The 26,037-nt window shown below is 44.0% G+C and overlaps 1 protein-coding gene and 1 pseudogene across 7 annotated transcripts in view; one reads left to right on the forward strand and one right to left on the reverse strand.

The window, feature by feature from the left end:
- Nucleotides 1–2,745: 2,745 nt before the first annotated feature.
- Nucleotides 2,746–26,037, reverse strand: part of ST3GAL5 (ST3 beta-galactoside alpha-2,3-sialyltransferase 5) — a gene marked incomplete at its 5' end in the record, with an annotated part of 61,721 nt that continues 38,429 nt past the window's right edge. For 3 of the 6 annotated variants that reach the window (XM_081156985.1, XM_081156987.1, XM_081156984.1), the window contains 5 exons: nucleotides 2,746–4,010; nucleotides 8,126–8,284; nucleotides 9,500–9,686; nucleotides 13,688–14,031; nucleotides 25,455–25,566. In XM_081156985.1, coding sequence (XP_081013111.1) covers nucleotides 3,762–4,010; nucleotides 8,126–8,284; nucleotides 9,500–9,686; nucleotides 13,688–14,031; nucleotides 25,455–25,566 — 1,051 coding nt within the window. In that variant the 3' untranslated portion in view covers nucleotides 2,746–3,761. The remainder of the gene's footprint in view (nucleotides 4,011–8,125; nucleotides 8,285–9,499; nucleotides 9,687–13,687; nucleotides 14,032–25,454; nucleotides 25,567–26,037) is intronic. The other 3 variants (XM_081156986.1, XM_081156983.1, XM_081156988.1) reach the window with 2 other exon arrangements.
- Nucleotides 22,210–22,735, forward strand: LOC308566555 (large ribosomal subunit protein uL13 pseudogene; annotated as a pseudogene). The gene has a single exon. The product of its transcript is annotated as a large ribosomal subunit protein uL13 pseudogene (transcript).

Below are 26,037 nucleotides of genomic sequence, written 5' to 3' on the forward strand. Positions count from 1 at the left end.
AACACTTGTCATCTCACTTCTTCCAGACAGGAAATGATAAACTTGTCTTCCTTCTACATGCTTTTTGGACACAGCTCACTGGAAAATCTGCTTTTAAAAAAAGCTAGAACTAAATTTCATAGCATGCCATTTACTCTTGCTGCACCACAGCCGGCCGCTATGGATGCTTTTCTTCTGGCTAAATGGATTGAAATTTAATACTGGAAATTAGTCCAATTTAATCATTTCGAGAATGAAGGTCAAACTACTAAGACTGTAATTTCCTTTTGGGGAACATTAATTTCTAGTCAATAAAATCTGAGTGTGTGTGTGTTTAATGAATAGTTCTCCTTCCCAATGTGCTTCAGTCCTATATGGAGTGTTGGTCGTAGGTAAATACAGATAAATACCATGTTTTGAAAACACAAATCCATGCTGTCTAAAGAGACCTTGGGCAGTGGGAAAGGAGAGAGTAAAGATGCAGAAGGCTGGGCCAGGGTGCCTCAGCCTCCAGGGAAAGGGCAGGGAGGCCTGTTTTCGGGGGGACTCTGGGTACTGGATTGCTTCCCTGGTTGTCCGTGTTCTGGGCTGAGAGCCGACTGGTCCTGGAGGGTCGGTGCCTTTGAAGAGGGCGTTGGTCACAGGGGCAGCAAACACAGGGCCCTTTGAGGGAAGCTTTGCTACCATGTGCGTGAATGACGGAAAGCCCTGGTGTCACATGGCTCTTGCTCGCTCCTCAAGCACACTAAGGGCTCACTTCATTCTGAGGGGTGTTCAGCTAAATCACAGGCACTGTTCCTTTTCTTCCTTTCCAATGGACTCAATGAAGTGTCCCCAAGAAAAGGTGAGAAATAACCCACAATCGGGTGCTGTAAACCTGCCAGGGAGGAGACTAAGTCACCGTTTCGCAATCAACCTACAATGCTGATCTGAAAGTTTCTCGAGACAATAAGGCGAATTCAACAGTCCCTCTCATAGCAAGTCCCAAAGCGCTGGAGTTAGAATGTAGCTAAGACAAGGTGGTCCTTGGTTTTAGAAATCTTTAATAACCCGGGGAGACCAGGTGTGACCACTGCTTTTTCTTTTACAATGAAGTCCCCGTCTACCCCACAAAAAGAACTGTCAACACGAGCGGTCCAGTCAAAAGCTGGTTTGACAACTTAACCTATGGGTCCAACAGATGAGCTGCCTCCTCAACCCCCCAGTTCTGTGGAAACAGACATTGTCTATGCTTATTAATGTATTCTTGGGAAATGAAAAAAAATCAGTGTGACACAAAAGGAACAATGAAGCAGGCAAGGTAGCACCTAGAATACACGACCTTGTCCAGATCCCAATTTAGTTTTTGCCTAAAAACATGAGGTATGTCATTGGGTGGTACCATCCCAGTGCCACAGCATTTCTCTAAGGCCCACTAGGTCTGGAGAGAACATGCTTTCTGTAGAAAGAAAACAAACCAAAAAACAAAAAATAAAAATAGAGACAAAAACACACAGTAAAGTTCACTGATATTTTCTGTGGCTCCAAGTTCCAGTAATAAGTATGCTAAAATACACAGAACGTGTAAGTGGTCCTAAGTTGCCTCAAAACCCATGCGAGAGGGATGCGTGTGCGCCTGCAAAGCTGTGGGAAGTTGGAAGAGTGATGGCGAAACCTGAGTTACTAGAGATCAACCTGGTGACACCTGCAGCACCTAGAGGTCTGTTTCCAGAAATGTGAGGGGGGGGGGTAAGGAAGGGGCAGCCCAGAAGCAACAAGCAACAGCCAAAGTGCTAACGTCCCTGGAGCGGCCTCTGATCAACTCCAGTTGGCTGGGGGACTCCATAAAAGGTCTGAAAAATACATCTTTTTACTCCTTTAGGGCACCTACTGCCTGCTGGCAACTGAAAGCTGAGGGTGCAGAAAGGGACATATTGATGAGGAGGGTGGGACGGACCAGGTGTGACGTTTGCTGGGCACTGAGCTACACACTTCTCAGCAACCTTGCAAGGACACACATCCACACGCACCCGTGAGGAGGCGCTCACAACACTGGGAAAGTTGTCTGAGGAAGTTACAAGCCCTGGCTTAAGAGAAAAAAAAAAATCAGGCTTTAACTAGCCCCTGAAGGATGAGGGACTGGAGGTGTGTGGTCTAGGCCTGCCCGCGCCTGAGCCACAAGACGGCTGCGGACCATCTTCCCGCGTCTCAGCCTTCAAACCTTAATCCACTTAACTGGGGAGAATTCTAAAGCATCTTCTCTTAAACAGTAAAATCCACGGAAAACTGTAAGACAGAGATCCAGAAAAATATCATTTGGTTACACCCGCTAATCGGAGCATGGCCCAGAGCCCCGGAGACCCAGGGGACTCTGTGGGAATGCCACGGCCCGGCTCCCCGGCCTGCGTACGTCCAGGGGGCGGCAGACACAGACGACATCAGAGTGGGCGCGGGGTGCCAGCCGCACGGGAGCTGCAGAAGCAGGTGGAGAGGCGCGGGCTGAGGGCGAGGCGGCAGCAGGAGCGAGGAGGGAGGACAGAGACCCAGCGGGTCTCTCACTTTAAAGGCGGGAGCAATTCAGAGACGAGAGCTGCACAAGCCTGTTCTCCGGGAAGAAGCTGCCACCGACCGCCCTCTCCAGACGGGTTTGCAGCTGCCTGGGACCCCTCGTAGGACAAGGCAGCCTTCATCCTCGGTCCCTCACTGCTGGCATCCACAGTGAGGTCCCCATCTAGCAGCATCCAAAAAGGATATCTCAGGTAGACTTTTTTTTTTTTTTTTTTTTTTAAAGCACTGCACTCAAATTAACTATACTGTGAGAGCTCCTCAAAAACGTTTTGTTTTTTTCTTGGCCAGCACACTGCCTGGTACATACTGCCAGTCAGGCATTCAAAAAATATTTTTTACAACAGGCAATTTATAATACTGGGAAAATTTCATTTCAGTGTTTCCGAAAACGTGGTTATTCTTGGAAAGGGCTTATTTTTCCACGACTCTGGATGACAGAGGTTTTGCCCTAATTTTTATAAGCCACCTAGGACGGACAGTGGAACATCTTAGATTAACATTTAAGTGCTTTGGAAGGGCAGTTAGAAACTCCCAAGAAATTCAAAGTTGCCATAATTGCGGGGAAAATAATGGACACTGCGGCCCAGAGCAGGTTCATGGTGCTGGGAAGACACAGGAAATGTCTTGTGTCACTTCCCGGCCTGACCAGGGACCTTTAGGACAGATCCTCTGGTTGGTTCCTGCAGGCGTCCTGGCAGGAGGCAGACCAACAGAGAGGGACTGTGAACTTCTCCGACCAGCCCAGCCTCACACTGCAGCATGGCCAGGCCAGAAAGTGGTTTAGCTCCTGAGCACGTCATCCTGACAGTGGCTCCATCTCTCCCGCTACACAGAGCAGCAAGGCCTAGAATCAGGCATTCAGGGCCCTCCTTAAACTACTGGCCTCCCCTCTCCTTCCACTTAACTACCTGCTATTCTATGTGCGCTAGACATGGGCAGGGTCCTTACAAAACAAACAACTGTCTAAAAATACAACGAAACATCATTACACACAATTCTCTTCGAAAAGTCTTTCCAATTCAATTCCCAAAGATTCATTTACAAAATTTTGTGCAAAAACACCTCAAATAAATAAGGGGGGGGAGTGGGAAGAGCAAGTCTGTTTTTCGTCTTTTAAATTAAAAGTTAAAAACACCAGCTGCACTTCAAAGTAATTGCAGGATGAAATACTTCAAGAAGGCCATGGAAACTGGCCCTCAGAATCAGAGGTGCATTTCCAGTGAGGTTTTCTGTGTTCAAAACTCGCAGTAGATGCCTCCGCTGAGGTCCTTGACCACACCCTCTTTGACCAACTTTAGGAGCAGCTCGGTCTCCATCTTCACGTTATGCATGGTCTGAAAGTTCATGGCAGCCATGCAGAGATTGTCAAAGTAATGCAACGGTGTTTGGGGTTGTTTGAGGTTATATCCAAAGCCTGCCAAACTGACTTCATCACAGAGATGTGTGGCTAAGACAACAGCAATGACACCAATCGTGGGGATGTTCTGAAAAAGAAAAAGGCCAGACAGTCTGAGCACAATTCACTGCTTCTCAAGTAGTACACAGGCTCTGCCAAGTAACAAAGGGGCTGTAGTTTGACACATCAAACAATTTTATCCATCACAGAATTGTAAAGTCTGACTTTCCATCCAAGTCAGGGTTCTAGACTCTGAAACATGGTCAGTGGTGTGAATTCCTTTAACGTGCCACCAAGAGGCGGCGTGGCAGTTCTTTTTGCACCAACTTAAGAGATGTTTGGGGTTTTTTCTGAAACTTCTACGTACCGGTCTTGCATATGATGACCAGCATTGCAAAACAAGCCCACTTCCTCTCTCACATGACAAATGTCCATGGTCTGTTGTCGGATAAGTGGCCAAAGGACCCTCTACAGTCCTTGTCGGGACATATCCCTTCCTGGCTGGCACCTGCACACGAGCTCTGTCTGAAAACAGCAGCATCGGTACCTCCAGGGGAGACTGTACTCACCCTGTACCTGAAGCCACGTCCCACTTAAGGCCCCATTTGCTTTCCTGATAAATAAAACTTCCAGGCCATTTTCACAGGTATAGCTGCCAAGTCAGTTTTTGCTCACCCTCTGTTTGGGCAATTACATTTTTAGGCCCCAAATGTCCAAACCATCTTGGACTCTGACTGTACAAGCACTCCCTCCTCACGGCTGGTATCTTGCCACTTGCAGACCTGGCATCCTGTTTCCAGGCTCTCCATCCCAGCCCTGGATAGAGAGAGCACACAGAGCCCAGCCAGCATGGCTCAGAGGCCGGGTGCCGACCTACGATCTAGGAGATGGCAGTTCAGTTCCCGGTCAGGGAACATGCCTGGGTCGTGGGCCTAACCCCGCCCCCCGTAGGGGGTGTGCGGGAGGCAGCCAATCAATGACTCTCTCATCAGTGACTTTTCTTTCTCTCTCCCCCTTCCTCTCTCTGAAATCAATAATAATAATAAAAAAATTAAAAAAAAAAAAGTACACACGGCCGAAGAGGAGCAGAAAAGGCCCTGCAGCCATCTAAGCCCCCTCTGAAGGCTGCTGCTGATCTACTAATTGACTTACTCTGTTGAAACTGAGACATTAACCCAAAGGAAGTCTTCCTCCTGTTTAGCCCAGGACCCTAAGGCAGTGCTCTGTCATCTCCACCTGTGGTCAGCTCAGCACCCAGCATGTTGGGAACACTTGGCCAGAGAGCTTGTGGAAGGAGTGTTATGAAATCACTGTTCACAGGGGCAATGTGTGGAGAGCAGCTCAGAAACTGTCAAAAACTACCCCAACCATGTTATCTCCAGAACATATCCCCTAAGATCACTCCTCAACAGACCTCTCTCTGAGGAGGGCCACATGCATGAGGGAAGTTTCTGACAGTGCAGTTTTCCAGATCAGAAATCATCTTTTAAGTTACTGTTTTCATCCGAAAGAAAAATACCATCTTGTCAACTATAAAAATAAACAACTATTCAATTCAAATAATAAATGGATTATAATGTAAAACGTAAATGTCTTCGATAGACTCGCCCTCCAGAGAAGGGCCTTCTTCAGAGTTTGATGTTTATTTCCAAGCTTTTTCCTGGGCATCTCTCTACACAACTTTTTATTTTTAAACAAAAATGGGATTGTTCTGTAACTCAATTTCCTTGCTTAATATATTATGGAGGTGTTTTCATGTCCATTAGCTTTTCTTCATCCTTAACAGTCACACAATATCGCACTGACTACACCATAATATGATTATACAATCCTCTAATGACGAATGTTTAGGTTGTTTTTAGTCCTGTGCTATAAATGCTATGGTGAATATCTTAGAATATCCATCTTTTCAGATTTCTCAAATTTCCTTATACTAAAAATTTTACAGTAAAATTACTGGGTCAAAAATTCTTCATATTTAAAATTGATATATACTGCTAGACTATGACCCAGAAAAAGTGCCAACATATAATTCTACCTAAAAGCTAAGAACTAAATTCTACCCAAAATCTAAGAATTAAATTGAATGCCTTTATCTGCTTTCCTTCCAAAAAGCCCATTTTGTTAAGTACTCAGACTTCCAGCTCTGCCTCATTTATACTTTTTGCTTTCCTACTGCCTACCCACCCAATACTGTTAATAATAATAACAACAATAAAAAACAACAACAAAAAACCACCAAGGACACTGCCAAGCTTTTAAATCTTTGCTAAGGAAACAACAGGTGAAAAATGTCACTTGGCTCTAATTTGCTTTTATTTGCTTATTGGTGAAGTTGAACATTTTATCACATATTCCCTGGCTGTATTAATTTCTTCTTTTGTGAAATATCTGTTCATAGCCTTGCCCTATTTTTTTGTTTGGTCACCTTTTCCTTTTTGATTTAATAAGATCTCTTTGTACTTTGAGAGCATTTACTGTCATATAGATGCTTCATTTCCCCCCCTTGTTCTAACTTTTGTCTCTGATACCTTTTGCCATTCAGCGATTTCATATTTTATGCAGTCAAATCTGTCCATTCTTAAAAGGTTACCTTTTAAATAAAATCTATCTATAAACAAACAAATGAGCATTTGCCTGTTTAAAAAAATACTATGGAATTTAATAAAGGAACAGGGCAGTTTTAAAAGATACAGAAACCTAAAACTACTGAAAGATACCCAAGCATATTTACAGTAAAGCCTCTTTATAACTTAGTTTAAGAATCTTGTAAAAGTCTGTTTCTTTTTTAAAAACTTTTGTTAAAAGTGATGTTAACAGATTGACATGTTCTGGGGGCCCCTATGTGCTTCTGTGTGGGAGACAGCAGCTAAAGCGGCCTATTAAATGATTCCAACCATAGACCCCGAGAGTCACTGAGGACAGGCAGAGCCTCTCTCCTCTGAGAGGGACAAAGCGCCACCTCCTGACTAGGAAACTGGTCCTGGACAAGCTCCTGCAATGGCAGGAGCTCCATGGCCTTCGTGGCCTTGCCATGGAGAGGCAGGGAAGCACCAAAGAGGGCAGAGCACCTGCGGAAAATGGCAGCCTGCTAGGGGAAGAGCTTCAGCACTATGAACCGTCCAGGTGAGCCGGGTAGTTATGCCTGAGGCTGGAGCCAGAGTTGAATTTAGTCACTGATCACAGTAAAGAACTAGGTTTTGTTTTCAAGGAGCCCGTGTAGGTGTTTATTTTCCTTAATAACCACAGAATTATTCCTTTACAATTTATACAATTCATGTTTTCAAGAATCTTTATAATTAGAATTTTATTTATATGGCAAATAGAAGAACCTGCTGATCTGCCCATCAGTCGACTACACTTAAGGGTATAGCTCAGTGTTTGCAAATTGTGACCCTGACCAGCTCTGCTTCCTAGGAAATCTCTCAGGCCCTCAATGTGAGAAGTGGCTCCCACGTTTCAAAATTCCTTGCTTTCCTTTACATATAACGGTTTTGCTCAAAATGTTGTTTAAGAATGACTTCCACTGCTTTAATAACAAGTCTTAAAGACACAGGTCTAACTATTCAGATCGTAAAGAAATAGGTAATAGGTAATTAGCCTGTTGGCAGCACAGGCTAATTGCAGGTAAAGAACGGACTGCGGTGAACAGCCTATAGCGCAAAGATTCTCAAATTAGGCTGCAAAATAAAATCGCCCAGGGAACTCTGAAAATCCCAATGTATCGACCACAGCACAGACCAACTAAATAAAAATGTCTGGGGTAAGACCCAGGCATCAACTGAAAAGTACTGCTCCAGGGGCTGACTTTATTTACTATCACCTATAAAGTCACGAGAAATGTCAATTCTCACCTGAGTGGCCCGCAGAGTTAAAATGTAAAGAACTTTGCAGATGATCACTTTCAGTGTCCTGCAGTTAGCTATATGGAGTCTCAGAGTAAGAATATCTTAAATACCATCTCAGTGGCCTCAGTGTTAACGTGCTGACTATACTAACAAGACGAGTCACCGGGGGGAGACCAATTAAACAACGAGGAGCCTGGAAGTCGGGGTGCAGAGTGGTGGATACAGATGCAGCATCTAATCTGGACTAGGTTTCTCCACTGGAACATGCCTCTGTGTATAGAACTGAGCCTAAGTGAAATTTAGGCCCCACAAACGCAGAGAACAATAATTAACTTTAGAAGCAACAAAAAAATACCTTATCTCGGCCCCAGAACCTTGACTGAGGCTCTGAATATTGAAGGATGTCAAAGGCAGTCTCTTTGATAATAACTGGATTCAAAATCCTGAAATGTTTTGGCTGTAATGGAATTTTTTCTGCCACCTGCTTCCAAAAGAAGAGTCGTACCCAAAACGGCTAAAGAAAGAAAACAAGCAATCGTTAGGGGTATTCAGTAGTCATGGATCATTGGAGGGTGAGAATGCAACCCCTGAAAATCAGGCCAAGCTGTGGTCATGACCCCTGGTGAGCATGTGTTCTTTGGCAAAGTCACAGATCTGACTTTATTAACTATCTACAAAGTCAGTATCTCAACGCAAAGAAGTAACTCCAAAGGACCTGATTTATGAAGGTGGCATTGGACAAGGAGAGAAACTGCAGAAACAGCTCTTGTTTGGGGAAGAAATTGACCTGAGGTGGTAGGTAGCCTTTTTAGAACTGAAAGTTACCATCCTGCCCAGAGAAGACTACGTAAAAAGAGCCAATTCAAGGGTATTAAGTGCTGTGAGTACCCGGCTCTAATCAGGCCCTCACCCGTGTCCTCTCTCTCCACTGTGAAGTCTCTTGGTAACTGACTGTAAGTCATTTTGTATGTGCTTCATCTTTCAACTAGAAAAAGTTCTACTCAATAGAAAGTCCAGAAGACCATGACAGCCTGCACAGAATCAAACTCCAGAGGTACAAAGTCTCCATCACATGAAGCTTATGTGAAAAGTCTAATATATCCTATTAATTCTGTGGACAGCCAGTGTATATAAACGCACACACACTCCATGACAGTTGGCCTCTGAAATTAATTTCAACATAATGGGTTGAGACTATAAAGTAATGTGATTGATCACTATAAAGACACAGAGGAATATGATCAATGAGGGACATCTCCTCCACACCCACTCCTCTGGAATGCTGGGAATTTACACCACCAATCAGAGCAGTTTGGGAGAAGCTCTTTGAGAATATTCCTCAGAGGTTTTATGTATATTCTTTTGAATATCCTCAACAATGGTTACATTAATCCATGTAAACCTAATTTCTAGAAAAAGCCGAAAGTCATATAAGTGCAAGTCTGGTGAATAAATTGGGTGATCAACCTTAGTAATGACAATTTTGGTCCAAAACTTGATATTCCCATTAAGTAATGATCATGATTTCCAGCTGTAACTCAATCAAGTTGTGAAAGCAATTTCTAGCACGGAATTCTGAGGAGTTTCCACAAAGGGAGTGGTTAATTTAAAACACAACACAAAAGTATGCATTCCACTGTGTTTGCTTAAAAGTAAAAGTCTGTAATCACAATCAGAGACCCCTTCACTTTCCACAAAGACATGTGGTGGCCGAATTTCTAGTGCTTACCAGGGTTTCATTTTTTACCATTGCTTGAAGCCAGTTGAAGTCAACACTCTTAAATAAAACAGCAACAAACAAGTCATTGGAATAATATTCGAAGTCAGACAGTGGAGCACCCTCTGGATAAGTCATCCTTATAGTAGTTTTATTTCCAACATGCTCTGAATATCCCTCAACTGGTGCATTGTTTAACCTATTTAAATAAAAACAGCAAGATAAATTGACAAAGCAAGTCATTAATTATCACACCACAAAATAACCTCCTCCTCAAGTTCTCCACACTTTCTTTAGGACTGGGAATGACTAGTGGTTAGGGGTAAGGTGTCCCTCCCAGCCCCCAGTTCCACCCTTTCCAGGTGCCTGATGAATGCAGCTTCAGTCCCCTGTGAGGGACGCCCTCATCTCATCTCTGAATGTCCAGCAATTCTCTCTAATCCTGGCCCTTTTGGGCCAATCCAAACATATTATATTTGGGCTTTCTCTGGGCACTAGTACTGTTTCCCTGAAAGCCTCCCACTGTGCTCAGATATTAGTGGCTCTCACCAGAATTTCAAAAAAGTAATCAGAGAGGAAAACCTAGAAACCAGGGCAAGCCAGACACGAGCGGCAGTTATATATGGACAGGGTGGAACCAAGGCGGGCAACCGGCCCAGATGCAGCCTGGTCTTAAAGCAAGGATTTGGGACACTTGTAACTGTTAGATCAGTGAAGGCTTTACCAGGGTGGTTGTGTTGGGGACAAAGATGTTTATCATGCTCTGCTGACCGTGACTGTTAGCTACAGTTATAAGAAACATTAATCATGTTTTATTAACTGTTACTGTTCTATTCTATTTAGAAAAAGCACTTTCTAACCTGGCTGGGAGTTAACCTTGGAATTCGGTCCATTCTCCTTTTATCATGGAAAGATAACAACTTTGTTCCTGAAACAAAGGGGTCCGGGAGGCACCCCACCATTTTGCAAACCCCCAGCCTGCATTTCCTGTAACCTGTAAACCATTATATCCATTCTCATTTCTTTTGCCCACTTCCCCATGTAACCATTGTTCTCCTACCCAGTATAAGGAACTGGCTTATGGGGGGCGGGTAGAACAGATTTTATGTGGGCAAATCCTGCTGCTCTCCCATGTTGCCAACATTATTGGAATAAAAGCTCATATATGATTCAACCTTGTCTCTGCTTAATTGGCTGAAGTAGTGACAGGCAGCCCAGGCCCACTGTGTCCGGTTTCAGTTGTTTAGGGGAAAATTCTAAGACTTCTTCCCAAAGCAATACTACTCACCCTGTTATACAGTTTTGTAGTCTGTCTGGTTCTTCACCTGTATTATGTCACCTATATCTAACCTTTCTATTCCACCGTCACTTCCTCTTCTAGACACCTAACCCTGCGATTATTAAAAGATTTTATTAGACATGACAATAAAATGCAAGATATGTCTTTTTCCTGGACTGATTTTTTTTTTCTTTTTATTTCTGGTTTTCCCCCACTTTCTTTTTTAAAATAAAGGACATTAGGAACACTGGTGAAATCTGAATCAAGACTGCAGATAAGGTCTGTTGTGTCAGTGTTAACTTCCTAATTCTGAATATTGTTCTGTGCTTCTATAACAGAATGTCCTTGTGTTCTTAGGAAACACACACTAAAGTGCTTAGGGGTAAGGGAGTTAGATATTTGCGATCAACTCGGAAAGGGTTCAGAAAATAATAATAGCGTATGCAGAGAGAAAATTATAAAGCCAATGTGAAAAGGGTTAACAATTGGGGAATCTGGAAGAAAGGTGAATGGGAGTTCTTTGTACTATTTTTGCAACTTTTCTGTTAAGTCTGGAATCACTTTAAGTCTAAAAGTTACCCCTCAAAAGCTTCTTAACTGATCTTCTCCTCCATAATTACACTGTCACCCTTTCTCTGTACCCAGTGCTCAGTGGCCTCCTAGTGCCTATGCGTAAAGTCCACGCTCCCCAGTCTGGGGCCCGCCATCACCGGGCACCTTCCCAGCCCCCTTTTCCACCCTCCCAGGGCCCCCACTTCCTCCTGCCAGGTGAGGCTCCTCACACAGATCTTGCTGCCTGCCTTCCTCCTCCCTGAAAAGCCAAATCCTGCTGTTCTTCTGCTCAAAGCCTCCCATCTCTTCCACATCTCTCCTCTGGCCCAGAGTGTGCATATTGGCGCCCCTGGCTTCTCACCTCCTCTCCTCCCATATCCCAGTCATGCACCATTAGATGAGCACGGGGTACCGTCTGCCTCCCCCAGGCCTGCCTGTGCACAGAAGGCCAGGTTTGAGGTTCTGGAAGCCTCAAAACCCTGCATCTGGAATGCTGGGGTCTGGCTTGGACTCTGGGCCCTATGGTGTCCTCATCTATGACACTGGCCAACAGTGATGGCTTCGCTGAGGAATGAGGAAGCACATGACACACACTGTCACATAGACATGAGCCAGTGAAAGACAGCGGATGTATCTGCCTTCACCCCAACCTTTACACTCCCACTTCACACCGTTCCTGCTTTCTGGTCATTGGGGCCTATGGGACCCCTTTTGCATTAAAACTTGGTTCTTACCTGTTTCTTCTTTCTCTTGGAACTTACAAAACTCTGGTTCTTGCCTACAAACACCTTATACCCCTTGCCCTCTCCTCCTTAACCCCCACATTCCTACACATTCCCCCAAAATAGATGCTAACATTTACTGAGCATCTACTATAGGCCTGCTGCTATTCTAAGTGCTTTGAATCTGTTAGCTCATTTTATCTTCACAGCAACCCTACTAGGTATGTGCTATTACCACCTCCACTTACAGATGAGGAAATGAAGGCACAGGACAGTTAGGAGACCTGCCCAAGATCTCAGCTGCTGGGGAAAAAGGCATCATGTATACATATCATTGCTTTTAGTTTAAAATATCTGAAATGGATCTTGTCATCCTCCCTCACTAACCAGAGGTTTTCCTCAACTCCTCCACTTCTGAAAGCAGTTCTGTTACTGTCTCAGACCCCCAAACCAGAAATCCTGGTGTTCTCTGACATCAATTACCAAACTGCCAGAAAGTCCTGTAATCCACTTTTCCAATATGCCTCTTATGTGTGATCTTTAGCCTCTATTTCTTCTTTCTCAGTCTCACATCAGGCCCCCACACTGTATGCCCTGATTGCAACCTCCAAGCCCAGGCTCCCATCCCTATTTTCTCCTGCCTTCAATCAAATCCACATCCTGCTCTCAACAAATTTAATTAAGACCCAACTTTCATCATGTTCCTGGTACTGCATATCATTAAGATAGGGACAATTTACTAAAACATATCAAGAGCCTTAAAAAACATTCAAATATCTTTAAGCCAATAATTCTAGGAATTCTTGGAATTATTTCCAAGGAAATAATCAGAGATGTACATAAGGACACATGTATGGGAACGTGCAAAGCATTTTCATAATAACGAAGAAAATGGAAACATTCTAAACGCCCAGCAACAGGAGAGTGGCTAAGTAACTTATGATATGCTCATGTAAAGGAACATAACACTTAGTAAACTTAGTTTCCCAAAGAAATGACCTGAGAAACTATCCATAATATTAAGATAAAATAGCAAAATACTTCATAAGAATATAAATGCACTCATTAATTAGTATGTGTATAGAACAAAAGTGAAAAAAATACAGCAAATTAATAGTGGTTGGTTATCTGTGCTATGAGTGGTATTTTCTTCCTGTATTTTTTAATCTTCAAGAATAAATATATTTTGCTTTTATAATCAGAGAAATTTTTAGCCAGCTAAACCAAGGATAATCTAGGCTTGGCTACCTCATGGCCTGTTGTGTATGCTTCCCACAGCCCAGCCAGGCCTGCCAGGGCTCGCCCAGCCAAGCCCTGCTCCCAGAAGCCAGGCATCCCACTGACTCAGTCTCCCCCGTTCTCCTCTTGGCCCCGCCTGGCACAGCTTTCCTTCTTTGCTGGCTTATCTGAACCTACCCCCCCTTCTAAACCTCACCTCTTCTGAGAGTGCTTTGCCAGACTGGGGTCAGCACAGCACAGTATTTGGAGCATCTAATCATTTCATGGTTTTGGTTTGGTTTCTTAAACAGTTAACTCCCCGGATGGCGGCAGGGGGGGCTGCTTGCGTCCCTCGCTGTCCCTGGTGCGCACTGGCCAACAGCAGGGAACGGGCTCTAGAGGAGGAAGGACGGTTTGAAGCCAACGTACCTTATCACCACGTCGAACTGGTTGAGGACGGGGCCCAGCGCTAGCCCATGGAGTATCCCGCCGCTTCCGATGACCACGCACCGCCTGCAGCTCTTGGCCTTCAGGTGCGCAGGCAGGTCGTGCTCAGGCAGCAACTCCAGGAGGCTCTGGACTTCACCGGGGAACTTGCGGAATCCGAAAGGGGGGTCGTACTTGTACTCGGCCTCGTTCACCCTGGGGGTCTTCTTCAGGAAGGGCAGCAAGTCCGAGCTGTACCTGTGCCCGAACAGCTGCGCCATGGCCTTCTTGGCGAACCGGGGTCGGCACTCCTTTTGCAAGACTTGCTGCGCGTACCTCTGAGCTCTCTGGAATGGAATCGCACCGAGCTGCGTTGACCACACTGTCAGGCGCTAGACATACGCTCTTAGAGGTGGCACTCTGCCTGTGTCATCTGTTAGGCGTCTGATGTACCTCCCCTTTTGATTACTGTCTTTTAACACAGAACATCCGCTTTTAAGAGTTAACTTAAAACTAGAAACTTGAAGAAAAAATTTGGGGGAATCACATGACAAGGAGACAGACTCGACAAGAATATTTATTTCATCACAGAAGTCAAGCAGGAAGGACCTTCACCTCCTACTGCCTCCCAGACTAACCTTGTTCAAATAAATTTGGGGGGAAAAGATACGTTTTAAGGTGTTTAAGATTTCATGTTTCATAAAATACTGTCACTTCCTACCACGTGGATGAACCTTGAGGACATTACACCCAGTGAAATACGCCAGACCCCAAAATACAAAGACTGTGTGATTCCATTACCTAAGGTATCTAAAGTGGTCAAATTTATAGAAACAGAAAATAGAATGGTGGTTACCAGGGACTAGGGGGGAGAACATGGGAAGTTGTTTTTGTTGTTTTTTTGTTAATTCTCATGTGAGGATACTTTTTTCTGTTGCTTTTCAGAGACAATGGGAGGGAGAGAGGAGGGGAGAGAGAGAGAGAAACATCTATGTGAGAGACACACACACACGGACTGGCGGCCTCCTACATGTGCTCCAACGGGGAGCGTGCGAACCGGAAACCAAGGTATGTGCCCTGATAGGGAATTGAACCCGAAACCCTTCAGTGCACAGGCCAATGCTCTAACCACTGAGCAACACCGGCCACGGTGAAAGTTGTTGTTTAATGGGTAGAATTTCAGTGTTGTAAGATAAATCTGTTTCACAACATGACTTTCAATTTTGTAAGATGAAAAAGTTGTAGAAATCCGTTTCACTATAGTGCTTGAGAAATGGTTAAGATGGTAAATATTATGTTATGTGTTTCTTACCACAATTAAATTTTTTTTCATATTTCAGGTTCCAATCTAACAAGATGAGAAACAGGCTTATTTATCAGTTGGGGTCATGAGCTTCATACAGTCTGGAATGCAAATTAAACGTAGTCAGGGAACGATGTCATGTCAACACAGAAGTTGCCTTGGTTTCATACACAAATTTCCCTGTAGGTTAACATTTCAACAGGAACAACTATCTAACGCCAAGTACACCAGTCCACCCAAACACAGCAAGTCGTGGAGGAACATGGTACCGATGCCCATTTGCCCCACAGTCTTCCTCTTGGCCTAGTCTGGCCAAACGCTGCCTCAGAACCAACCGCTTGGCAGAAAATTCTCCCTCATTGCCGGGCTTTTTGTCTGCTCCACACTCAGCAGCCTTGGCCCTGCCTTAGACCTCTTGCCACCAAACTACCTTCGTGTGTGTGTGTGTGTGTGTGTGTGTGTACTCCTATGTTAACTGGAATATTTTTAGGACTGAACATGTCCTTTGAACTATGTCAGTACTATTATGAGTAGAATTATTGTTGTATATAGTCTTACATGTTTTCCCCAACTATGTTTTTTCTCAAAGCCTTGTTAATTTTATTGCCAGGTTTTTGTATAACACATTTTTTTCTATTTTCAATTATTAGCATACAATATTATACTAGTTTCAGCTATACAACAGAGTGATTAGACATTTATGTAACTTACGGAGTGATCACTCCAAGAAGTCTAGTACTCACTGGACACCACACAGTTATTACATTACTGATTATATGCCCAATGCTGTACTTTACATCCCTGTGACTATTTTTATAACTGCTAACCTGTACTTCTTAATCCTTTCACTTTTTCACCAGCCCCCCAACCCTCCTCCCATCTGACAACTGTCCATTTGTTCTCTGTGTCCATGAGTCTGTTTCTGTTTTGTTTGTTCACTTATTTTTTTTTGATTCCACATATAAATGAAATCATATGGTATTTGTTTTTCTGTTTGACTTATTTCACTTAGCATAATACCCTTTAGGTTCATTCATGCTGTCACAGATGGCAAGATTTCATTCTTTTTTATGGCCAAGTAATATTCCATTGTATATATATACGACATCTTTACCCAGTGATCTACTGATGGGCACTTAGGTTGCTTCCATATCTTGGTTATTATAAATAATGCTGCAATGAACAGGGGTACATATATCTTTTTGAATTAGTGTTTTGAATTTCTCTAGATAAGCACCCAGAAATGAGATTGCTGGGTCATAAGGAAGTTCTGTTTTTAATTTTTTGAGAAACTGCCATACTGTTTTCCATAGTGGCTGCACCAATTTATGATCTCACCAAAGGTCCATCAAAGGTGCACGTGGGCTCCCTTTTCTCCACATCATCACAGCACTTGTTTGTTGATTTATTGATGAGTCATTCTGACAGGTATGAGGTGATATTTCATCGTGGTATTAATTTGTATTTCCTTGGTGGTTAGTGATGCTGAGCATCATCTGTATGTCCTCTTTGGAGAAATGTCTATTCAGGTCCTCTGCCCATTTTTTAATCGGGTTGTCTTTTTGGTGTTAGGCTGTATGAGTTCCTTATATCTTTTGGATATTAACCCTTTATTGGATATATCATTGATAAATACCATCTCCCATTTGATAGGTTATCTTTTGGTTTTGTTGATGGTTTCCTTTGCTGTGTTTATTTCTTCTTTTGTTCCCCTTGCCCAAGGAGACATATCCAAAAAAAGTATTACTAAGAGCAACGTCAGAGAGTTTACTGCCTCTGCATGTTTTCTTCTACGATTTTTATGGTTTCTGGTCTAACATTTAAGTCTTTAACGCAAAATGTGCTTAACTTTAACAAATTATTTTTTAAAATCCTCCTCCCTGCCCGGCTGGGCGTGGCTCAGCAGTTGAGTGTCGACCTAGGATCCAGGAGATCGAGGTTTGATTCCTGGTCAGGGCACATGCCCAGGTTGCGGGCTCGATCCCCAGCAGGGGGAGTGCAGGAGGCAGCCGATCAATGACTCTCTCATCACTGATGTTTCTCTCTCCCTCTCCCTTCCTCTCTCTGAAATCAATAAAGATATATTAAAAAAAAAAAATCCTCCTCCCTGACTTTATTTTAATAATTCAAAAGTAACTACAGTTTAGAGATGTGAGATAATTAAAAAACATCAGAGGCAAATGGTTAGAGTGTCAAATAGTAAGATTCTACTACACTGTCTAAGATTTTACTAGATTTGCTGGTAAACAAAACAAGCCAATGCACTATTAAAAAATATTTTTTAACCAAGATTAAATAATATTGTAGTGAAGATATTTTCCATCTAATACCTGTACATCTTTTTAAAAAATATGTTTCTATTGATTTCAGAGAGAGAGAGAGAGAACCATTAATGATGAGAGAATCACTGATTGATTGCCACCTGCACGCCCCCTACTGACTGAGCCTGAAATCCAGGTATGTGCCCCAACAGGGGATCAAAACGTGACCTCTTGGTTCATGGGTCAACACTCAACCACTGAGCAACACCAGCCAGGCTCATACCTGTACATCTTGACTTTATAAGCATCATCTATTTCTTGGCAAACTTGGTAAGATCTTCCTTGGACAATGTTTCCAGCCTTCCACTCTTCAGGGAGCCTGCTAGTCAAGTGTTCTCGCCACCTTAGATTTCCCTGTTCCAGAGGTGGCTGCTAAAGCCCCCCGATCTTGAACAGATCCTCCATGGCCACCTTCCCACTGTGACCCCGTGGCTACCAGCCCCACAGCCTGGCCACCACTGCTTCCGTACATCTTTCAGCAGCTGCTATAATAACTTTTTATAGAAACAGATCTGATACCAGAACCACCCCCTCTTTTTAAAAAATTATAGCTTCAAAAAGTTATTACCTATCCTGGCCAGTGTGCTCAGTGGTTAGAGCGTTGAGCTGCACACCAAAGGGTCTCAGGTTTGATTCCTGATCCAAGGGCACGTACCTGGGTTACAGGTTCAATTTCTGGCCCTGGCTGGGGCATGTGTGGAAGGCAACCAATTGATGTGTATCTCTCTCTTCCCTTCCCTCCCTTACACTCTCTCTAAAAATCAATGGAAAAAATATCCTTGGGTGAGAGTTAACAAAAATAAATAAATAAATAAATAAATAAATAAATAAATAAATAAATAAATAAATAAAAAATAAATTTTAAAAAGTTATTAGTACCTGGAAAGATCACGCTATCTACATCTTAAGGCTCTGGTCCTGGTTCTGACGGGGGAAACTGATATTCTTTGAGCCTCAGATGACACTGCAGACACTATGCATAGCCACTGTCTCAGGTCACATCATGATGCCTATGACCCCTTGCAAGACTATCGCTAGTATCGTCACTTTGTGGGCTCAGGGTAGGATAACCAGTAAGGGCAGAGCTGGCAAGCTAACCTGGGCCAATGATTACCTCCCAAACTCCAGAAACCACAGCCTCTGTAGACAGAGAGCGGCACACAAACACTGGGGAACAGGAGTCTGAACGGGAACTGGCACCTTCATGAAGAATCAGTGGGAAAGCACAGAGAGCAACTGGTCCTGGTCCGGGGCAGCCCCAGAACTGAGGGCCAGGCCCTCCCACCTGCTACCTGGGGGCTCTTGTATAATGCCTGGCTGGTGGGGGCAGAGCAGAGGGGCTGCGCATACTAAACACTCTTATCTCTAGACTCTGGGTCTGAAGTTTAGAAACAGCAATTGTTAAGGGGACAAAGGTCTAAGTCTTCACTACAGAGTGATATCCCAAGCATCTGGTTTTACAAATCTCCCAGGACAGAAGTGCAGCGAGAGACCTGGAGAGGCTGGGTGACTGACTCCTGGCTGGAAGGAGAGGCAGGTGATCAGGCCAGAAACCTGTGCGCAATTTGCTGGGCTGCCAATTTCTCTCTTCAGAAGTTTCATTTGGAAAGAGTGAAATTTCATTCCATTTCCATTTCGGCAGACTTCCATTTCAGGCTTCAAACTTCATTTTCTAGACTGTGAGCAGAGCCCAGGGCTTAGCATCGTCTTCGGACTGTGACCCCTCCTGGACCTCATTCACAGCGGGTGCAATAAATCAACCCCTGGCAAATAAATGCTTCAAATGCCACTAGAAATGCCTAAAGCCACAGCAATTCCTTTTCTTCTTTTGTTTTAACCCCTTCAAAGATGTGAAACAAGCTCTGAGAAAGTCCCCAGGGACAATTTCTTCTAACCAGAAACTCCTAGCCTCTCTCCTCCCTCTTCTTCGCTTTAAAGCTCAGAAGAAAAACCCCCCAGGAGGAGAATCTCACCTTGGGAGGAGAATCTCACCTCGAGGGGCTGTGATAAAGAGAGGAAGGCATGCCTCTCCTCTGCTGCAGACAGCTCCAAAGCTGGAAGCCAAAGCAGGCAGGCGAGGAAAGATGTGGGAGGGTCTGGATGGCATTCACCCAGGGTAAGGCCCACCAAGAAGCAAAGACACAAGAACTCCCACATCTCTCAAATCAAGGCATGGGAATGTGGGCTTCAGTTTTTAAGGGTCTTCCAGGGCCCTGGCCTGGTAGCTCAGTTGGTTAGAGCATCGTCCTGATACACGAAGGTTGTAGGTTTGACCCCCAGTCTGGGCACATACAAGAATCAACCAATGAATGCATAAATAAGTGGAACAACAAATCAGTGTTTTTTTCTCTCTCCTTTCCCTTCCCTCCCACTCTAAAATCAATAAATTAAAATTTAAAAGAAGAGTCTTCCAAGCAGAGCTTGCTGGCTGCCCACAATTAAGAATAAACAGACATCTGGTAGTTGCAAATGTCAATGGTGATTTGCCATGGAAAGCCAGTGTGAAATTTCACGGGAGGGTATTTAAAAAAAATCCAAGTATGCTGCTTTTTGTTTTATATCCCACATATACATGAGATCACACAGTGTTTGTCTCTGTTTGACTTATTTCACTTAGCATAACGCTCTCCAAGTTCATCCATGTTGTTGCAAATGGCAGGATTTCCTTCTTTGATATGGCTGAGTAGCATTCCCTCATATGTATAAATAGCACATCTTTATCCAATCAGACAATCGTCTGACGGCTCCCAGAGGGAAGGGGTAGGCGATGTGGAAGAGGGTAGGTGCAACTTCACAGTGTCCGAGCTTCCTGCAGAGGCCACTGCTCATCTTTTTTTTTTTTTAAAATACGTGATACATTAAGGGACATCTTTAAATAGAAAATACAAAACCCACAACCAGCATGGCCACACATCTCTGTATTACTGCAGGCCAGGCCCAGTGTAACCAGAACACACTCAAGAGGCCAACAGGGTCAGCAGGGTCCCACTAACACTGCAAGTTGCTGAATGTCATCAACAAAGCTAACAGTGCCCCCCTCACGGCTTTGAGAAAATCTTCTGCTAATATACACCTACAATAACTCAGATTTGTACAAAAGCTTTGCACCAACTCCACCAATGGCCTGGAGGCAGGGTTTTCTTTGTGGAGAGCTCTTACTGAACACCATCTCCCAGCCATTCAGAATAACATGACCACCCTTGGCCAGCTTCCATGACCATTTCCCTCTATTCTGGGGACTTGAGATAGGGTTTCTGTTCTTAGTTTAATGATGCACAACTACATATCAAATTTAGGAGCTGCTTAGTGTGGCATTCGAGGCCTTGTACTCTCTGGACCGATCTCATTTTCAATCTCATACTCTGCTATTCCCACCCCAAATCCTCAGCAATATCCAACTCTTGCTTCCCTCTAATTTGCAAGGCCCTCTAAGGCACCTGCTTTTTGCACACACTGCTCCCTCTGCCTGGAATGAAACAGGACAACCTGTGAGGACCACTGTGAAAAGTGTGGCATTTCGACAGGGTCAACATGTTAAAAAGCTATGTTAAAAAAAAGTCTCAAGTAATAGAATAAAAAATACCCATAATTCCACTATGGTTATAGGATAGTTTTACTTTCTATTTTCTTAACTTCTGAACTGAGACTTTCACAAATGTGTGTCTTCTACAACTGCCCCTATTCCTCCCTCTCCCCACAAATTACAGGGGACTTTCCACTTTATTAATTTCTGTATTATCTGAACTTTTGGTGTTAATTTTATAATGGTAAAATAATTTTTAGAACTGAGTTGATGTGGTGGTCACCATGGGCTGCCTATTGGCTCTACATTTCCCACACCTTCTTTGTAAGGAACCACAGTTTTTTTAGGTTTTTTCTTTTAGAATGGGAGGGAGGAGGGGGAACATTGATGTGAGAGAGACACATCAATTGGCTGCATCCCACTCGTGCCCCGACAGGGACCAGGGGTCGAACTTGCATAACTGGTATGTGGCCTTGACTGGAAATCGAACCCAAGACCCTTCGGTCTGAGGGCCAGTGCTCTAACCACTGAGCAGAACTGGCCAGGACAGTAACCACAGTTTTGCTCACGCCTTCTCCATGCAGGCAATGGGCTTGTGAGGCTGACCCTGCCCATCGGTACTTCCATCCCCCTTGTTGGTGGTTGGTCAGGAATCCTCACTGGAGCCAGCCAAGGCAGGGCAATGACAGCCATCAGAGTCTGTTACTGGTCCAGCAGTAAACTTAGGTTTTAAAACTGGCCCCACAGCCTAAATGGAGAACTCATATTCCATGTTTCAGGGGGAAGGTGATGGAGGAGCTTTTTCCTGTCTACTTACTGTCTACTGGTGGTATCTGACCTACTCCTCAAAGGAATTTAAAACTTAATGTGCATTACTGAAAGTACTCAAAGAATTTCCTGTTATTTAACTGTGCATTTTCTGTATAATTTAGAGATCAAAGACGAGACAACAAACTGTGGTTCAAGTAATATCTTCCACTCCCTGTGGAGTTTAATATAGATTAGTACATATTCATTAATGTAAAATGTTAGCACACATTCCCTGTCTCCCAAGGGCTTGCTTGTTGGACAGTGAGAAAAACAAACAGTCGAAACACCACAGTGGTGCCCTGACCAGGTTGATCGGAGCACTGTCCCATACACCAAAAGGCTGAGGGTTCAACCCTGGTTGGGGTGCATATAGGAGGCAACCGATGGATGTTTCTCTCTCACATCAATGTTTCTCTCATTCTCTCTCTCTCGCTCCACCCTTCCTCTCTTTCTAAAATCAATTTAAAAAAAGTGTAAGTCCACACGTTAGATTCAATTAGATTCAATTAGTGGGGCATGCCTGGATGCAGAAAGGCAGGTAAGGAGCTTTCCCAAGTGGCTGCAGAAGATGGCGGAGGGACAGATCCCAGTGCTAGATGGCTGAGACCATCTCCTGGGCACCTGGCAGCCACCGTGGCCAAGCAGGTACTGCTGGGCCAGAGGTGGTGGTTGTGCACTGTGAGGGCATCAACATTTCTGGCAATTTCTACAGAAATCAGTTGAAGTACCTGGCCCTACCACTTACAAGCCCTGGGCGCATTTTCTGGCGGACAGGGCAAGGCATGCTGCCCCTCAAGACCAAAGTGTCTGATGGGATCCCGCCACCCTATGACAAGTAAAAGCAAGTGGTGGTTCCTGCTGTCCTCAAGGTTGTGCATTCTAAGCCTACAAAGAAGTCTGCCTACCTAGGAAGCCTGGCTCACGAGACTGGCAGTCACAGCCACGCTGGAGTGGAAGAGAAAGGAGAAGGCGAAGACCCATTACCAGGAGGAAAAGCAGCTCCTGAGGCTACAGAAACAGGCCAAAAAGAACGCGGAGAAGAAAGCTGACAGATACACACAGAGGTCCTCGAGTCCCATGGACTCCTGGTCTGAGCCAGTAATTGGCTGGTAATTACTAAAAAAAAAAAAAAAAAAGCTGGGCCTGGCTGGTTGAGTGTTGACCCATGAACCAAGAGGTGACCAGCTCAGTTCCCGGTCAGGGCACATGCCTGGGTTGCTGGCTTGATCCCCAGTAGGGAGCGTGAAGGAGGCAGCTGATCAATGTTTCTCATCATCGATGTTTCTCTCTCTCTCCCTCTCCCTCCCCCTCTCTAAAAAACAAACACAGTTGGGCAAGGAGACACGAATCTGGGGCAATGGGTGAGAGCACAGAATTCCAAAGGGCAACCTTAGATCATTATTCCTTTTCCTAAAATCCCAGATACTATATTTTTATAAACATCGTTTCTGTTCTCAAAAACATGTACTTTAGATGGGACAATGAAATGCTTCCATAAATCATTATACTACCAGATGGAGTCAGGTGAGCCACCCGCTGTCTGATGCCTGAATTCTACCTATAGGACTTCCAAATTAGTTACCCTGGCTTTGCTTAAAGACCTCCAGAGATCTGCCACAAAGGTGGACCACTTATTCCATCTTTGGATGCCTTGGACCATCAAACCCTTCTTTCAGCTTGGCCGCCACAGCCTGGTCTGCATCTCTGACACTGAGGCCACTTAGGCAGGGTGACCCTTCCATGGGCCAGGTCCCCAGCTTGCTGACAGCAGCTGCTATGTGCCCTATACCACGTCTTGCTCTCCTTCAGGCTACACAAATGTCCCCATTCCTTCCAAGGTTCTTCAGGGACAAGATCTTGAGTCTCTTTTCTGGTCTTTCTCAGCAGTCACTATGATTTCTTGGGGAACCTAAGAGAGTGATGGCCATAATGTTCAGAGCACTTATCTGCACACCACAGGGACACGCACACCATCCCGGTCTATTAATGTAGCTTACGGAAAATGGCCGTAGCAGCCACGGCACATGTCGATGCAGAGGGCACTGGCCAGGCACTAAAATCACTAAGTTGATTTTCATCCAGGGTGTCACTAAACCGCATCTTCCCAACTTGTACTTATGGAATGGTGTGCTCGACCCTTGCACAAGAGACCTCACATTTCCCAGTTAATCCCTACTCAAGAGGAATTATCTTTGCAGCTGGTCAGGTGGTCAACAGTGTGCAAAAAGATGCACAGAGAATGTGGAGAGTGGGGCAAAGAAATGAAGGGAAGAGTTCACAGCTATCAGTAAGTCATATCAAGTCTCACCCATTTGGGCCTTTCCGAGGAGACAAAAAAGAGATAGGATGTCTAAAAAGTTTATCCAAGAGAGCTGTGAAGGGTCTTGGAATTGACAGAGACTTGGGGATGTCTGCAAGGCCAGCCAGATGGGGAGGAGAGGGAAGGCCTGAGCAGAGGCTACGTGTGCTAATGCTGATGAAGTGAACCGAGTCAGCGAACATCTGAGGGCAGGTGCAGCGAGGACAGGAAGGCTTGTGATGAGCAAGACCCGAGACACAAGTGTCTGCACAGCCAAGCTGTGCATTTATTATCTACACTCTTTCCATTTACTTGTTTAGACCTGTCTATAATCAGAGCCACGTGAATAAAAAGCAGGATTAGAAAAGGAGCTTTCTGGATATTATGCAACTTAACTTGGATGACTACCTACTGCATAGATGCTGTTATCTCTATTTCACAGCTAAGAACACTGGGTCTCAAAACAATTAAGTAATTTGCCCAAGGTCTCGTTGTTTCTAGGTGAAATTTACATTTGATTGTAGTTCAGAAACTTCAGCTCTCTCATCTCTGCATCACACTGCTTACATCTCCTGGCTTCCTCTCTGTGGACACTCCCTACCCAGGCACAGAGCAAGGTCATCAGGAGCTCAGACTCCGAAACGACACTGCTGGGTCCAAGCCCTGACTCCACCGCTTACTAGCTATGGTAACCTTGGATAAGTGACGATCTCCTGCCCCTCCACTCCCTGCACTGTGAGCTGGGTTAGTAACAGTACCTACAGCCCCAAGACTGTTCAGAGGGTTAAATGAGTTTACATTACTAAAGCACTTTTAGAACAGTTACACAATACACAACAAACTGGATTACTTAACTAAACCAGATGTGAACTTGGGCAACCAGCTTAACCCCCAGGCTGTCATCTGTAAAATGGAAAGAATACGGGAAAATCTCCCAGTCATGACAATAACTATATATGTTTGGTTATCACTATTACCATGCTACCTTGCTTTAAATCATCTCTTCTTTCATCTAAGGCTGAACGTTACTGGATAATTTAACCACTCAAATGATCAGTGAAATGAGCACTGAAGAGGTCGAATGACTTAGGAAAATAAATATAAATTTAGGGGGAAATCTTGAAATACAATGTGAAATCCTTAAAAAGAGAAATGAAATGCAGGAATGACAGGTGATACTAAAACAAATTCTTCCCATTCTGCTTTGAGAACAGGCACACGGACAGCATTGAGGCATATTAACCACATGACAAGTGTCCTAGTGTGGTAAATGGATCTCTCCCCCACCCCATGACCTCAGTAAAGCGGAAGAATGCTGGGGGCTATACAGATGAGTTGGTTGTTTTTTCAGGGTGGTTGTCTCTGATTTTGGTTTTAGAGTGCTAAGACTAAGTGTTTTACCCTCTGTTTTAATTTTCATGAACATTTACTTACAATACTTCAGAGATGATATTTCTGTTTAAATGTATGCTTGGAAATGTTTTAATTTAAACCACACCAATGAGAAATCTAACCTTTATGCGGTCGGGGTCCACATAATGCATTTTTTTCATATCACATTCTTCAGTAGTATAATTTAACTTGAGGATATAAAGGATCCACACTCCAAACACAAGCAATATACACCTAGAAAAAAAAATCAATTAGGTATAATGATGCAGTCATGTGACAACCAAGAGCGAGCGTGTGAAATAAGTGAAAACCTAACCCAAACCGAGGGATCAATTTAAGGCACTACTTCATATTTCCTGAGAAGATAAATTAATCATTTATGATTGTCTTTGTTACAAGCAAATATAGAAAAAAACCCTTTTTCCATAAAGGCACCATAATAAAATCTGAATCAAAATGCAGGTGACTAGAATTCAAAAAACCAAGTAATAGATTTTCAACTACAAAATCTCAGCTTCAATTTTTGCCACTTTAAAATACTGTCAATCCTTCAAATACTGTATAATTCCACTTCTATGAAGTACTTAAGAGTAGTCAAAACCATAGAGACAGAAGCAGACTGGTGGTTGCAGGGGCCAGGGGGAGGGGGAATGGCGAGTCAGTGTTTAATGGGTACAGATTTTCAGTTTTACAAAATAAAGGGTT

The sequence above is a fragment of the Miniopterus schreibersii genome (assembly GCF_964146895.1).
Source record: "Miniopterus schreibersii genome assembly, chromosome: 13".
NCBI classification, from domain to species: Eukaryota; Metazoa; Chordata; class Mammalia; order Chiroptera; family Miniopteridae; genus Miniopterus; species Miniopterus schreibersii.